General features: G+C 58.0%; 1 protein-coding gene across 12 annotated transcripts in view; it reads right to left on the bottom strand.

The window, feature by feature from the left end:
• Window positions 1–14,885, bottom strand: part of MROH1 (maestro heat like repeat family member 1) — a 67,456-nt gene that overhangs the window by 42,085 nt on the left and 10,486 nt on the right. For 11 of the 12 annotated variants that reach the window (XR_012327027.1, XM_073794279.1, XM_073794280.1 and 8 more), the window contains exons 2-6: window positions 11,739–11,816; window positions 10,655–10,800; window positions 4,997–5,128; window positions 4,376–4,538; window positions 4,042–4,140 (exon numbers count right to left, since the gene is read on the bottom strand). Coding sequence is in view for 11 of the 12 variants with exons in the window: in XM_073794279.1 (XP_073650380.1) it covers window positions 4,042–4,140; window positions 4,376–4,538; window positions 4,997–5,128; window positions 10,655–10,800; window positions 11,739–11,816 (618 nt within the window). In the remaining variant the exon portion in view is untranslated. Of the gene's footprint in view, window positions 1–4,041; window positions 4,141–4,375; window positions 4,539–4,996; window positions 5,129–10,654; window positions 10,801–11,738; window positions 11,817–13,223; window positions 13,323–14,885 lie in introns of all 12 variants that reach the window. The other variant, XM_033843036.2, reaches the window with a different exon arrangement.

Below are 14,885 nucleotides of genomic sequence, written 5' to 3'. Positions count from 1 at the left end.
CTCCAGTCTGCTGTGCCCACCTCCTCCCTCACAGAGATGCATGCCACACGCTTTCAAGGGCTGCTGTGCCGGGCAGGCGTGGGCCCCCCAGGACACGTGTAGGAAGAAGACCTGGGGGCACGGTGGCGGGGTGCCGAGGGTGGGGAGCGCTGGCCTGGGGGTCTGTGTCTGTGGAAGGGACTGTGCTGTGGACACCAGGCGGGTAAGCCTGGGGACTCGCTTTGCTGCAGACCTGCGAGTGGTCAGCAGGACCTGGACCCTGGGTCAGGGGAGACGATGGGGCCACGAAGGAGAGTCGGAGGCCAGGCCCTGGCCACGGGCCTGGGCAGTGGAGGGGGAGATGAGGATGCAATGGCCCGGAGAGGCGGCGGCTCCCGGCCGGGCCTCCCAAGGGCAGAGCCCGGCGCCCAGGCAGGGGCTGCAGCAGCTGCCCCGGGGGTCTTTACTTGCTCCAGCTCACAACCTCAAACCTGGCCCACTTGTAAGGCTAATTTCTTAGCCTGGGCTTTGCAGCCCAGCAGAAAGACTAACCCTAACCCTCCATCTACAGGAGGGCAGCCATGTTCACACGTGCTCAAGACAGAACATAAAGAAATTCTCAAAGAAAACTACCTCCTGGGGGAAGGTTTCTGTGTCATGGGCAGCCCTTCCACTGAGGATGGGCCCCTGGAGGGTCTGGCGAGGTGGGCTCTGGTCCCCTCCCTGCCACACGGCTGCTAAAACCGGGGCTGCAGGTGCCCCGAGAACCCTCAGCTCCTCTCTCAACCCCCCACTCCTCCACGGCCCCTTCGTCCCCCCACTCTTTTGCCTCCTTGAGCTGTTCAGTCAGGCTGTTGGTCAAACTGATCAGGGATCCTAGGTATTTTGCGTGGGAAGGTCTTTCAGGGTAACAGGCTACCATATGGCCAGAAGCAGAAGCCCAGCCCCGACCTGTTACTAGGCTTGAGTGTTCCATCAGGTACACACACGGGCACAGAGTAAAGGGCACTCCTCACACACCCTCCGCCAGCCCAACCTCCCTTGCTCCAGAAGCAAACATGGCGTTTGATCTCTCTCTCGATAAATAACGCGTCCACGGTGTTCCTCACCCACTCCCCGCAAGGACGGGGCCCGTCCTTCCCGTCCATCCCTCCAGACCCACGCCGCCAGAGCCCACCCACTCCGTCCATGAGCAGCTTTGTTTCCCAGAGTCACCGACCACCTGCGGTTTGAGTCTCCTTGGCTCTCCAGGCACGAGTCACCAAGGCGACCTCCACATCTCTCGCCGCACACCCTGGGGCTCCCCCGGCCCCACGTGGGACCGCACCCTTCCTGATCCTGGCTTCTCCACAAGAGCCTTTACCTCCTGCTCAAGCAGCATCTGGGCAGGGCTCTGATTCTCAGAGGGTGCCTTCCACCGGAGCTTTCTGGCACTCTCACTTGAGCGAGAGAAGGCAAGGCCACCTATTTCCTCAGCCTCCCCTTGGCCCATCCCTGCCCACCCCCCTGCAAAGTCTTCCTGGTGCGGTGCCTGGAGGGCGTCTCCACCAGGAACAGCTCCTGCTGCAGGGCAGGTTCGGGGATTACTGCACGACGCCCCCACTCCACTCTCTCTGTTCGTTCTTTCCAGGTTGTCTCATTCGAATGCTGGCTTCATGGCCTAGCCTGCTAATTCTTTTCTCTCCTATTTTCCATATATTTGCATTTTTGTTCTACTTTCCGGAGGATTTCCTCAACTTTCTGTTCCATTTCTGCCTTCCATTTTCATCATGTTTTTAATTCCCAGAAGCTTAATTTTATTCTCCGAATGTAGCTTCTTCACAGCCACACGCTCGTTTCCTGAACGCATCTTCCCTTAGCTCCCAGAGGACATTAACCACAGACTTCCTTTCCTGCCTGTCTTCTCCTCCCTGAACCGTCGGCTTTCCCCAAGTCTCGGTTTCTGCTTATTTTGCGGCCACCTTTCCTATCAGAGACTTTCCTCGTGGGCAGTGATTTTTGGCCGCTACTGGTGCTGGACAGTGTGGCCAGGCCAGCCGTGCACCCTGCTGTCTGGGGCATGTCAACACGGTCTCTGGGTCTCCCTGGCCACAGCGTACTGCAAACTGGACGAGAAGCTTCAAGTGTGCACGTGCTCCTGTTCTTGGCCCAGCGCCGCTGCCCACTTGTGCCGCCTTCCGGCAGTGGACACAGACATCTGCCCAGAACCAGAGGCTGTCTGGAAGGACAGGAGGCCCCAGCCCTCTCGTGGCCCACCCAGGCCGCTGATGGGCTGTTGTGGACCCTCCTGGCCCGACTGAGGCCCCTCCAGCAGGCAGGACCACTCTTCCCTCCAACTGCAGACCCTGAACGTTCTGTCTGCGGTGAGGGGCGCACACCTCAGCAGGAGGGCGGCCTGCGGGCAGGTCTCTTGGCCCACGCACTTGCTTCATACACGACATACCAACAGGTGGGAACCGCAGGGGCCTTTGGCCCGTGAAGGGCTGGGACCAGAGCGCCTGAGAAGCGCGAGTCAGCTCTCTGTGCAGGGCCCTGCACCTCCCGGAGCGAGGCCAGTGCCTCCCAGAGGAGCTGCCTGGGGCCGGTACCTAAGCCCTCGGCTCCGACACGGGCTCTGTCCTAGGCTGGTCTTCTCCCCGTGTGCGGCGCACCCGAGGTACAGCCCCAGCCCCTCAGCTCTGCCTCGGCCCCTTCTGTGTCCTGCTCCTGCATTCCCAGCTCAGCGGTGATTCCCACCCAGCTGATCGGGGATCCTGTCACAATTCCCCTTTTCAGCCAAAACTAGGTCAAGGAGGGTTCTGCCCTTCAGCCCACGCAGCCTGCCAATCACGCACAGTTGGGAGGAGCCTGCAAGAGGCACCAAAGAGACCATGGCAGGGAATGGAGAGAATGGGGAACGCGGGGGGCTGTGAGGAGGGCTGGCAGGGGCTGGAGCCCCTCCTAGGGCCCCCTGAAAGCAGGGGAACCCTGAACCCAAAGCCACTGTGAACAGGGAGGCCTGGGGCCCAAAGCTCTAGGCCCTGGCTAGGAAAGTCCCCGGGTGTGTGCAAGATACGCAGCTTCCCTAGGAACCCTCCCCAGACGCCAATCCTCTAGCTACCAGCCCCCAACCCCAACCCTGAGCCCTGCCCAGTGCGGCCACGCCCTCACCACATGCTCCCTAGCTGGCAGCCTGGGGTGGAAGCCCAGCACCTGCTAACAGGCTGGGCTGCGGGTTAAAAAGGGTCCAGTCCTCATGCGGGCCTAGATGCTCCCTCTCCCTCCCCTCAGTACCGGCCAGCGTCTCCCTGAGCCTGGTGGGGACACTAGGGACACCAGGAAGCTGAAGGACAAGGGCAACGTGGTGGCTGCTAGAAGAGGCCCAGGCCCCCTCAGCCCCCGGGTCTCAGGACCCTCTGCTTCCCTCCCACAAGAGTGCCCTCCTCTCCCCCAAGAGTCATGCCGCGAGGCACCGTCCCCTGGCCAGGCACGCGGAGGGCCGCACACAGAAGGTGGGAGAGTGAATGCCCCATCCCAAGATGCCCAGGGAATGGTCACGCTCCCAGCACGGGGCAGGGAGAGGAATGGGAAGCAGCTGCAGCCTTGGGTAAGTCTCTTCCCGGCCCACATCAAGCGTCCAGGGCTCAGGGACTGCAGTGTGAAGTCCTGGGCAGGGGGGCCCCCAGCAGCAGAGAAAAGCAGTCAGACGGCAGAGGCCAGGTCTCTATCTGCAGCAGTGCCCACCCAGCCTGCGCCTGCAGTCACCCTTCCTCTAAATGTCCCGCCCTCCTCCTGCAGCCTGGAGGACCCACAGCCCCACAAAGGGGCACCGGAGACAAAAGGTCCAGGAGTGGACAGGCTGCACCCAGCCCCTGCCCCGCAGAGACCCACCCGCCCCGCAGAGACCCACCTGCCCGCGGAGGCCCCCCTGCCCGCGGAGGCCCCCCGCCCGCAGAGACCCACCTGCCCGTGGAGGCCCACCTGCCCCCCTGCCCGCGGAGGCCCCCCTGCCCGCAGAGGCCCCGTGCCCGCGGAGGCCCCCCTGCCCGTGGAGGCCCCCCTGCCCGCGGAGGCCCGTCTTACCACAGCAGAACACCACCCTCATCGAGTCGGGCTTGGCTGCACTCAGCATGGGCAGCATGGTGCTCAGGATGGACGTCAGGAAGGGCACCACGCCGAACACTGCAAGAGGGGCACGTCACAGGGGCCCCACTGCCATCCCCACCCAGCCTGTCCTTCCCTCGGGCCCTGTGCCCCAGGGGAGGCAGGGCACCCCGGCCACACGCCTTGAGCTCCTTCTGCACAGCCTGGGGCTCACGGTGGAGCTGCTGGGACACAAGGAACCGAGGCCGGCGGGCTCTCAGAGGTCTTCAAGACCGCTCAGACCACGGGTCGAAGGGGCCGAGCCGCCACCTACCATTGGAAACGGAGAGGTTGGCGAGCGTCTGCACGACAAAATGGTGCGGCAGGACCCCGGGCTGGAACTTGCTCAGTATCTCCTCCATCACGCTGCTGATGAAACGCTTTCCCAAAGCCACCAGGACGTTGCTGGCGGCCTGCTGCCAGTCACAAACCAGTTCCTATCCCCCCAAAAGACCTGAACTGGCACCCAGGCCAAAGGAGGCAGACCTCGCCCTGAAACCGCCCAGGAAGCGGAACGAGACACTCTGCCCTCAGTCACGCCAGGGGACGCGCTGCTGCTGCTGGGAGCAGGGCTCCCTGCTGAGCCCAGCGCCTCCACACACCGGGCACCACCGCCCCCGCGTGTGCCCTGAGGGGTCGGGGAGTTTGCTCTCAGCGCCTCCACACACCGGGCACCACCGCCCCCGCGTCTGCCCTGAGGGTTCGGGGAGTTTGCTCTCTGCGTCAGTTTCCATTGTGGGGTGGCCCTCCCCACCCCAGGAGGGCAGTCAGTGCACAGGACCCAGGGGCCAAGCTGAGGCAGCCGGACACAAACCCACACCCTTAAGGCACCTGGGAGGAAAGGCCTCGGAAGGCAGCTTCCCTCCCAAGCCAGGGCCTGCTCAGCCCCACGGACCTTCACTTTGGTCATCTCGCTGGAGGCCAGGAGGATGCTGGCCCTGGCCAAGCCCTTGTCCAGCTCGCCGAGGTGACTGCTCACGACCGTCTCCATGACCCTCAGGATCATCGTCCGGTACGGATGCGCCAGCTGAGGAGAGAACCATGGAGGGAGGGCCAGGACCTGCTTGTCTCTCACGGCTCCTCTCTGAGCTTAAGAAAGAGCCCTGGTCTCCTGCCGGCGTCGCTCCGGGTGGCCCGCCTCCTGGGGAGCTCTCCATATGTCCTGGTGCAGCCCTCTCCTCAACCATGCCCCTGCAGCGCCCCCGTCCAGCACGCATCATCCTCGCCGACCACAGCGGAGGCCGTGACGGGTGGAGGGCATGTCACGGTGATGACAGAAAACCCCGCGACGTGAGCAGAGCCCAGCCAAGGGAAGGGCTTCATCCTGCGGGAGTCCCCGGCGTCACGGAGACCGGCGGTGAGGACAGGAAATGCTCAGGGAGCCAGGAAAGACCAAGACCCGCTGCTCCCTGAGGACCCTCCCCCCTCCCCCGGGAATGCAGCGTCCAGACTGGGGGTGCAGACCAGGGGGCGCAACCTCAGTGCAGCTGGAGTGCCCAGGCCACGTGACGGGAGCAAAGAGGGCAAGAAAGGGCGCGACTCAGGCTGGCTGCACTCTGCAGAGCTGCTCAGGCCTGAGAAAAGGTGCTCGTGACCCTCGGGCCCCCCGCCAACGACGTCCCCACCACGCTCCCTCCTGCAGAGGCTGCTAGCAGCCCTCACGGGGGTGGCCCACACTACCCGGTCACTCAGCCCTGCACGCGAGAGGGGAGGGCAGGAACCCCTCTATTTCAAGTAGAAACATACAGCTTATACCTGGGGAAAGTACCAATGTCCTACTGATGGGGTCATTCACAGCTGCTGGGGTTTTTTTTTAATTTATTTATTTATCTCTGGCTGCGTTGGGTCTTCATTGCTGCGCGCGGGCTTTCTCTAGTTGCGGCGAGCGGGGGCTCCTCTTTGTTGCGGTGCACGGGCTTCTCACTGCGGTGGCTTCTCTTGTTGCAGAGCATGGGCTCTAGGCACGCGGGCTCAGTAGTTGTGGCTCGCAGGCTCTAGAGCGCAGGCTCAGCAGTTGTGGCGCACGGGCTTAGGTGCTCCGCGGCATGTGGGATCTTCCCAGACCAGGACTCGAACCCGTGTCCCCTGCATTGGCAGGCGGATTCTCAACCACTGTGCCACCAGGGAAGCCCTACTGGTTTGTTTTGTTCTGTTTTTCGCTTTTTTAAATTGTGTTGAAATACACATAACAAAGTTTACCATCTTAACCATTCTCAAGCACACAGTGCAGTGGTATAAATACATTCAGCTGGTGGTGTGGCCGTCAGTACCATCCCTCCCCATAGCTCTTTCCATCTTATAAAACTGAAACCCTGTCCCATTAAACCCTAACTCTCCATTCCCATCCCCTCAGCCCCTGCCACCCACCTTTCTACTTTCTGTATCTGAATTTGACTATTCTAGACACTTCACAGAAGTAGAAGTATACAGTATTTGTCCTTTAGTGACTGGCTTATTTCACTGAGCAAAATGTCCTCAAGGAGGTTCGTTCAGGGGCTTCCCTGGTGGCGCAGTGGTTGGGAATCCGCCTGCCAATGCAGGGGACACGGGTTCGAGTTCTGGTCCGGGAAGATCCCACATGCCATGGAGCACCTAAGCCCGTGTGCCATAACTACTGAGTCTGTGCTCTAGAGTCCTCAAGCCACAACTACTGAAGCCCGTGCGCCTAGAGCCCAGGCTCCGCAACAAGAGAAGCCACCGCAATGGGAAGCCCGCGCACCGCAACAAAGAGTAGCCCCCGCTCGCCACAACCAGAGAAAGGCCCGCGCACAGCAACAAAGACCCAATGTAGCCAAAAACAATAAATAAAATAAAATAAATTTATTTTTTAAAAGTCATATGTATCCCTAGATAAAAATATTTTTTTTTAAAAAAAGAGGTTCCTCCATGTTGTAGCATGTGTGAGAATTCCCTTTTTTTTTTTTTTTTTTTGCAGCACCACGGCTTGTGGGATCTTAGTTCCCCGACCAGGGATTGAACCTGGGCCCTTAGCAGTGACAGGGCTGAGTCCTAACCACAGGACCGCCAGGGAGTTTCCAGAATTCACTTCCTTTTTAAGGCTGAATATTCCGTTGTGTGGATGGACCACATCTGGCTTATCCATCACCCACTGATGGGCACTTGGGTTGCCTCCACCTTTTGACTAATGTGATTAATGCTGCTATGAACGAAGGTGTGCAAATATCTCTTTGAGACTCTGCTTTCAATCTTTTGGGTATATACCCAGAAGTGGAACTGCTGGGTCATGTGATAACTCTATTTTTATTTTTTGAGGAACCTCCATAATGTTTTCCATAGCCACTGCACCATTTAACACTCCCACCACCACTGCACAAGGTTTCCCGTTTCTCCACATTTTCACCAACACTTGTTATTTTCTCTTTTTTTGATAGTATCCATTGCAATGGATGTGAGGGGGTATCTCACTGTAGTTTTGATTTGCATTTCCCTAATGATTAGGGATGCTGACCACCTTTTCATGTTCTTAGTGGCCATTTGTGTATCTTTTTTGGAGAAATGTCTATTCAAGTCCCTTGCCTATTTTTGAATTGAGTAGTTTGGTATTTTGTTGCTCAGTTTTCAGAGTTCTCTATATATCCTGGATATTAACTCCTTATTGGATATATGATTTGCAAACATTTTCTCCCATGCTGTGGGTTGCCTGTCCCTTTGGTGTCATATCCAAGAAATCATTGCCAAGTCCAATGTCCAGGAGCTTCTGTCCTATGTTTTCTTCTACGAGTTTTACAGTTTTAGGTTTTGCGTTTAGGTCTTTGGCCCCTTGAGTTAACTTTTGTGTATGGCGTGAGGTAGTGGTCCAACTTCATCCTTTTGCAAATGGAGATCCAGTTTTCCCAGTATCATTTGTTGAAAAGACTATCCTTTCCGCATTCAATTATCTTGGCACCCCTGTTGAAAAGCATTTGACCGTATATGTGAGTTTATTTCTAGGCTCTATTCTACTCCACTGTCTATGCGTCTGTCTACGCCAGTGCCACACTGGCCTGATTACCGTAGCTTCCCTGGTCAATTTTGGAATCAGGAATTGGGAGGCCTCCGGCTTCGTTCTTCTTCTTTAGGAATGTTCTGGCTATTCAGGATCCCTCGAGATTCCCTACGAATTTTAGGATGGGTTCTTCTACTTCTACAAAGTTGCGACAGCTGCTTATTTTTTAAGATTTTATTTCCACTTTACGTCGCTCTTGAGAGTTCAATGAGCAGAACAGTAACCACGTCAAAGGAAGATGTGCAGCACTCCCTCTGAGGGAGGGGGTTTCGCCCAGGCCCTCACGCAGGATGATGTAGCCGCAGCCCCGTCAGGTAGCACACTGGGAAGGGAACGGGGCTGGGGGGGTGGGGGCAGTTCTCTGATGCTACCTGCCCTTGGCAGGAGTGTGTGAGATTTCCGGCTCAACCGTTCCGATGTGTTGGCGGGTGGCCTGCTGCCCTTCCCCCACCCCCAGAACTGACTGAGTCCACTAAATGGACGAACTGGATGACTAGGCTACCTGCGGGCAGGACGACGTTAGGAGGCAGGGCCTTTGGGATGTGATTAGGCCACGAGGGTGCAGCCCTCATGAATGGAATTTGTGCCCCTATAGAAGAGACCCCAGAGAGCTCCCTCATCCCTTCTGCCAGGTGAGGACAAAGGGAGGACACATCCACCTATAAACCAAGAAGCAAGCGCTCACCAGGCACCGAACCCGCCAGCACCTTGATCCTAAGACCTCCAGCCTCCAGAACTGTGGGAGACACAAGTCTGCTGTCTCAGAGCCGCCCAGTCTGTGGCATTTTGTCCTAGGAGCCAGAGGGGGCTAAGACAACTATTTCTGCCTCTCTTCCCCAAATCACTTCCCTGCCCACTGGCCTGACAGCCCTTGCGAAGGAGCCTGCTTGCCTCTGTGTTCACCTTTCCTATGCTGAGACTTGGCCAACAGGAAGGAGACTGGATCTGTCTAAAACCGTGCGGCCCCCCACCGTCCAGGAACACAGACCAGGACCAGCTGGAGGAGCAGCGAACATGCCCCAGCGCCCCAGGCACACGGAAGCCTCGAGAAGCTGATATCTACAAAGTATCGCACGCATCTCAAAACGCTGCACCGACCTACGCTGACCAGATAGTGCTGTACACCTTTCTTCTGCTAGCCCCCATCTTTTTGGAGAGAGAGTCAAGGGGATTCGAAATGTACATGCTAAGATGCAGCCCAACGAGTGAGTGGCACACGAGTGAGTGAAAGAAACACGAGTGAGTGGCACAAAGCTGCCGGCAGCAGGGTGTGGATGGGGCAGTGGCTGGCGGGGGAGAGGCGCTAGGAAGGGCTCCACTGCGAGGGACAGGGCTTCCAACTCCAGACACGCTTACTGTAAAGGGCCACTGCGAAGGAAGCTGGTTTTTACAGTTGGTTGAAGAAACTAAAAAGGCTAGAAAAGGGGTAAAATCATAAATGAGCCAGAAAATGGCAAGTGTGAAGCACACGTAAATTCTATGAACTGTTAAAAACAACAAAGGCTTTTAGCCACCTCTAGTACTCTCAGGCCATCCCCTCAAACAGCCAGGGCAGCCCTAAGCTTTGTCTAACAATCAGACGCTGAATTCAGCAGGTCACGCTGATGGAGCCTTTCGGCCACGAAGAGAAGGGCCCTGACGCCCAGCGTGCACGCACCGTGAAGCTCCATGAGCCGAGGAGCCCGGGTAGACACACACGTGCCCAAGCATGAGGGTGCCCTTCCCGTCCTATGTACCCCCAGTCCCAACAGCAGTCCACGAACACGTAAAAGGCCCAGAACAGCTAGGACAGCGGGGCGGGGGCAGGGGACCCTCCCCACGAGAGGAGAGGCCATCAAGCCGCAGCACAGGCCGCTCAGCAGGACGCGGCTCTTTCCCCCAGGAGAGGGCAGTTGACAGATGAGAGAGAAATAACTTATATTGTATAGGGATCCTCTTTTACTGATCAAATGGCAAAAACAAAAAGAAAAATGGTCTTTTGAGACCGAAAGTCTAACTCCCAGGAATGAGCCTAAAACATGCACTGGGGAAAACTGAAATAATTTCCCACCACAGGGAGCTGAGAGCGTCACAGAACCGTGGAGCCGAGACCCAGGAGAGGGGGAGCTGGCAGAGCCCCTTCTGAGCCATCTCTGCAGAGTCCAGTCGGCGCGCCCACCCAGCCACAGCCCCTCTCCAAGGCCTGTCCACGTGTTCCCGTTACCGCGGTGGACGCGAGCTGCCCTCTCTCATCGGCGAGGACGGCTGTCCAGGCTCCAGCGGGTCAGCGAAAGGGGATGGCGGCACTGGGCCTGCGAGCGAGCGGCTGGACGCTGCAGTGCTCACCACCCGGTCCCTCCACGACAGGACCAGCCCACAGGCCACGAGGCAAAGAGGGTCATCTATGCTGGACTTGCCCGCCTCGAGGGGGCTTGGACTCGCAGGTACGATTTTCTGCCCACAGCAGCACGGCTCTGCACTCCGGACCCAGCCAGCCGGCAGACCCCTGGCGCAGACCCCGCCCCGCAGGCCCCGCCCCGCAGACCCGCCCGGCAGGAGCAGCAATACCTTGTCATGCAGCCGCAGGTGCTCCTCGCAGGCGCGGAGAGCCTCCTCAGGCTGTGACTCTCCGAGGGCGCACAGGGCGCCACACACCTGCTCCTGCACCTGAGGGTCCTTGTCGGTGACAGCGTCCAGCAGAATGGTGAACAGCCCTGCCGTGACAAAGCCCAGTGGCGTAGTCAGGCCCGGCCCCGACCCCACCATCGCTACGCTCAGCCTCTGAGGACTCGGCCCCACAGCTGGAGGAGACCGCCGCGCCGGCCTGGCCGCTTTGCAGCCTCCACTGCGCTGGCCGGGATCTCTGGGACCCACTGGCCGCCTGCTCTGAGGTCACTCCAGCCACCTGTACCCCGACCTTCCAGCCCAGGCCACGTCTGCTCCACGTCTCCGGCCCCGCTGGATCCGAGCTCCTATAAAAGGCAGGCGGTGCAGACTCAGGGCCCCTTCGGAAGCTGCCCCAGGTGGCCCTCTGGCCCACACTCTGCCCTGTGCTTGCCAGGCGGCACCCCAGTCCCACCAGCTGCTTTCGCAGACTCCTCACCCTGGCAACTCCCCACACTCAGATCCAGGCCTCCGCCCCACGGACAGGACCCCCCATCCTCAGTGCCCCGAGAGCTCCGGGCGTGTGCCCGCCAGCGGTTCGCAGACCCTCACCCTGGGGATGGAAGCTGTGGGGCAGGAACACCATTCCCAGCCTCTGCCCCGCCCTGGGCCATGCCCTCAGCAAACCACTGGCCCTGGCTGCAAGCAGAGCGGCCAGCCAGAGTGGATGCCGGCCCTGGGGCTTCTGTAAGAAGGGACGAAGGCTCAGGGACCCTCCCACATGGAGCACGAAGCCCCCTGTGCCAGGCAAACGCCGTCCCCCACGCCAGACTGAGCCTGTGGCCAGGTCTGGACCTCTGCGTGAGCATCTGCAGAGACGAGAGCTTTGTTTTCTTTTTTTTTTCTAATGGAAACTTAGAGAAAGTGTGTTCGTGCAAGCGTCATTCCTTCCAAGCACATTTACTCCATGCCACGGGCTCCTCTGTGTCCCAAGCTCAGAAACCGGCAGGCATGACGTGGAGACCTGCCAAGAGCCCCACACACTCACTCTTCACGTATGACTCGCTCATTGCTGTGGCCGTGGCTTCCTCTCGCCCGGTGTGAACATGGACAGCTGTCTTCAAACCTGCAGCAACCAGACGCGCAACATTTAAGTCATAAGCCTCCTCAGTTTTCGAGCAGTTACTGTGTTTGTGTAAAACACACGGTTTAAACAATTTCGCCCTGGGGGAACTGTCTCTGCCACAGTTTGGCTGAAAGGCGTGCGGAGGACGGGAGGCACCGTCCCCTCAATGGTCACCGGCTCTCCTCCACCCCAGCAGCTGTCAGCCCCGCCGATGCGTGGCCGGTCCACCAGGGCTGGTCCTGACTGGCCCACGGTGGCCTGGGCAAGCGTGTTACCACCCCCAGCTACAGCATCTCCCTTCACTCCGTGCGCATCAGGTCTGGTGTCGCTGGCGGTCTGTGCGGAGCAGGGACACCCTCCCTGAGAGCCAAGAGCAACAGCCTTGGTGGCTGCGGGGCTGGGACGCCCCATGCCTGAGATCCTAGCAAAACGTCAAATGAGCCTCCTGCTGGCCGAGAGACTGGGTGGGCAGCACAGGGACCTGGGGGGCTCCCTGGCGCCTGAAACCAGCCATCCAAACAGCACACGGGATCCAAACAGCACACGCCTCGAAGCGCCACTTGCAACAGATGGACCCAAAGGATAAAGCCCATGAAATGCGCAAGCGGCCCCCACTTCAGCACGTGGCCACATGCTCTGCCCTACGGCACACTCTCCGAGGACCTGTACGGTGCTGCTTTCTCACACTAGTGTCCTCGATTTGCTGCTCACCACCCGTCATTCCCCAGTCACCACCTATTCAGAAAAGGCTGAAGGTGGAGGCAGCAAAGGAGAGACGCCTGGCCTTGCTCCCGAGCATGGAGGATGCGCTCATTTGGTTGCGGCCACACGGGAAGGGGGCAGTGAGAAGCCACCGAATGCGGGGACAGGGTTAGGGGGTGGAATTAAAAATATGTGAGAGGGCTTCCCTGGTGGCGCAGTGGTTGAGAGTCCGCCTGCCGAGGCAGGGGACACGGGTTCGATCCCTGGTCCGGGAAGATCCCACATGCCGCAGAGCAACTAAGCCCGTGCGCCACAACTACTGAGCCTGTGCGCCTAGAGCCCGTGAGCCACAACTACTGAGCCTGCATGCTGCAACTACTGAGCCTGCGCACCTAGAGCCCGTGCTCCGCAAGGAGAGAAGCCACTGCAATGAGAAGCCCATGCACCACAACGAAGAGTAGCCCCGGCTCTCTGCAACTAGAGAAATCCCGCGCACAGCAACGAAGACCCAATGCAACCAAAAATTAATTAATTAATTAATTAATTTTTAAAAAATAAGTGAGAATTCTAGATCAAGAAGGCACACTGGTCCTAAGCATTCACCCATCCCACCAAAACCTCAGTGAAATGACAGAAAAGATGCATGTTTTAAAAGAACAAACCCACAAGAGCACTAGAAAACAAGAAAAGATAAAATTAGCAGACCAGAAGCTTCCAGGAATCCCAGGCAGACAGAAAGCAGATGGAGAGGACTGGTTTGAAGCCGGTGGCATCAGCAAGGTGTTTCCCCTTTCTGGAAAGCATCTGAAAATAACAAGGAAAACAAGAAATAAAAACACATGTTCCACTGGCAGCACAGCAAGAAGGTGGCAGAAACCGCCCCCCTGAAAAGCTGAAAGGCGGAAGCGCCACAGCCAGCAGGCAGGTGTGAGGTGCACCGGCCACAGGCTTCAGAAAGCCCACAGGACACTTCTCAGAGGCAGGCACCCCCGCACATGGAACCCACATCCTGAGTTCCCAGAACCGGTCTGAGTTTACAAGGCAAGCAGCCAGTTCCTGGGGCAGAGGCTTTGCCCTGTGGAAAGATACAGCTATGTCCACGCCTCAGAGCAAAGGGGCTAACCAGCTCCAGCTGGAACATCCTTCACACAAGTGCAGACAGCTGTGCTCACTCGGCTCGAGTCGCAGCAAACGCAAACAAGCGTAAGAGACGTGAGCCCCCAGCCCACCCGGGAGGGAGGGACCCGTCTGCCATCTCGACCAAAACAACTAAGAAACCGAACAAAACACGTGAAGCCATAGTTCTCAGGCTGTTGGTCAACAGGAAACGAAGGGCAGGAAACCCTGAGGTCACTCCAGCTCGTCACCTACAGGGCACATCCAGCTGAGGACACTCAGGAAGGCCCAGAGTTAGGACGGGGAGCATCTCGGGAGGCCTGGGTCTTGCTGGAGTTTGGAGGGTCTAGTGCCAGAGAGAAGTCCAGAGACCTGCAGAGGGTCCCCTGGCCACTCAGTTGACTTGCTGGCCAGCACAGGGGCAACAGAATAATGTCCCCAAAGATGCCCATGCCCTCATCCCCAGAATGTGAATATGTTACCTTATCTGGCAAAGGGACTTAGCAGATGGGATTAAGGGTACAGACCTTGAGGTGGAGAAATTACCCTGGATTATGTGGGTGAGACCAGCCTAAGTTCTTAAAAGCAGAGAACCTTTCCCAGCTGTGTCAGAGAGCTGAGATGGAAAAACAGGGAGAAAATCAAAGCATGGGAAGAAAACCCACCATGGCCGGCTTTGAAGATGGAGGAAGGAGGCTCTGAGCCAACGAATGTGGGCACCTATAGAAGCTGGGAACAACCCTCAGCTTACAGTCAGCAAGAAGACACGGACTTTGGTCCTACAGCCATGAAGAACCAAATTCTGCCAACAATCTGAAACAGCAGGAAACAGATCCTCCCCAGAGTCCCCAGAAAGGAGCACAGCCCTAGCAACCCAATTAGAGCCCCATGAGATCCACGTCAGCCTTCTGATCTTAAGAACTTTAAGATCATGAATATGTGTTGTTTAAGCCACTAAGTTTGTAGTAATTTGTTACAACAGCAATAGAAAACCAATACAAGCACGATGTTTAAGAAGAAATTACGGGGGCTTCCCTGGTGGCGCAGTGGTTAAGAATCCGCCTGCCAATGCAGGGCACACGGGTTCGAGCCCTGGTCTGGGAAGATCCCACATCCCGTGGAGCAACTATGCCCGTGCGCCACAACTACTGAGCCTGTGCTCTAGAGCCCGCGAGGCACAACTACTGAGCCCGCGTGCCACAACTACTGAGCCCGTGTGCCACAACTACTGAAGGCCACGTGCCTAGAGCC

This window comes from Tursiops truncatus, chromosome 17 (assembly GCF_011762595.2).
Source record: "Tursiops truncatus isolate mTurTru1 chromosome 17, mTurTru1.mat.Y, whole genome shotgun sequence".
In the NCBI taxonomy this organism is placed as follows: Eukaryota; Metazoa; Chordata; class Mammalia; order Artiodactyla; family Delphinidae; genus Tursiops; species Tursiops truncatus.
The sequence above is the reverse complement of the archived record's forward strand: the minus strand, read 5'-3'. Positions and strand labels throughout refer to the sequence as shown.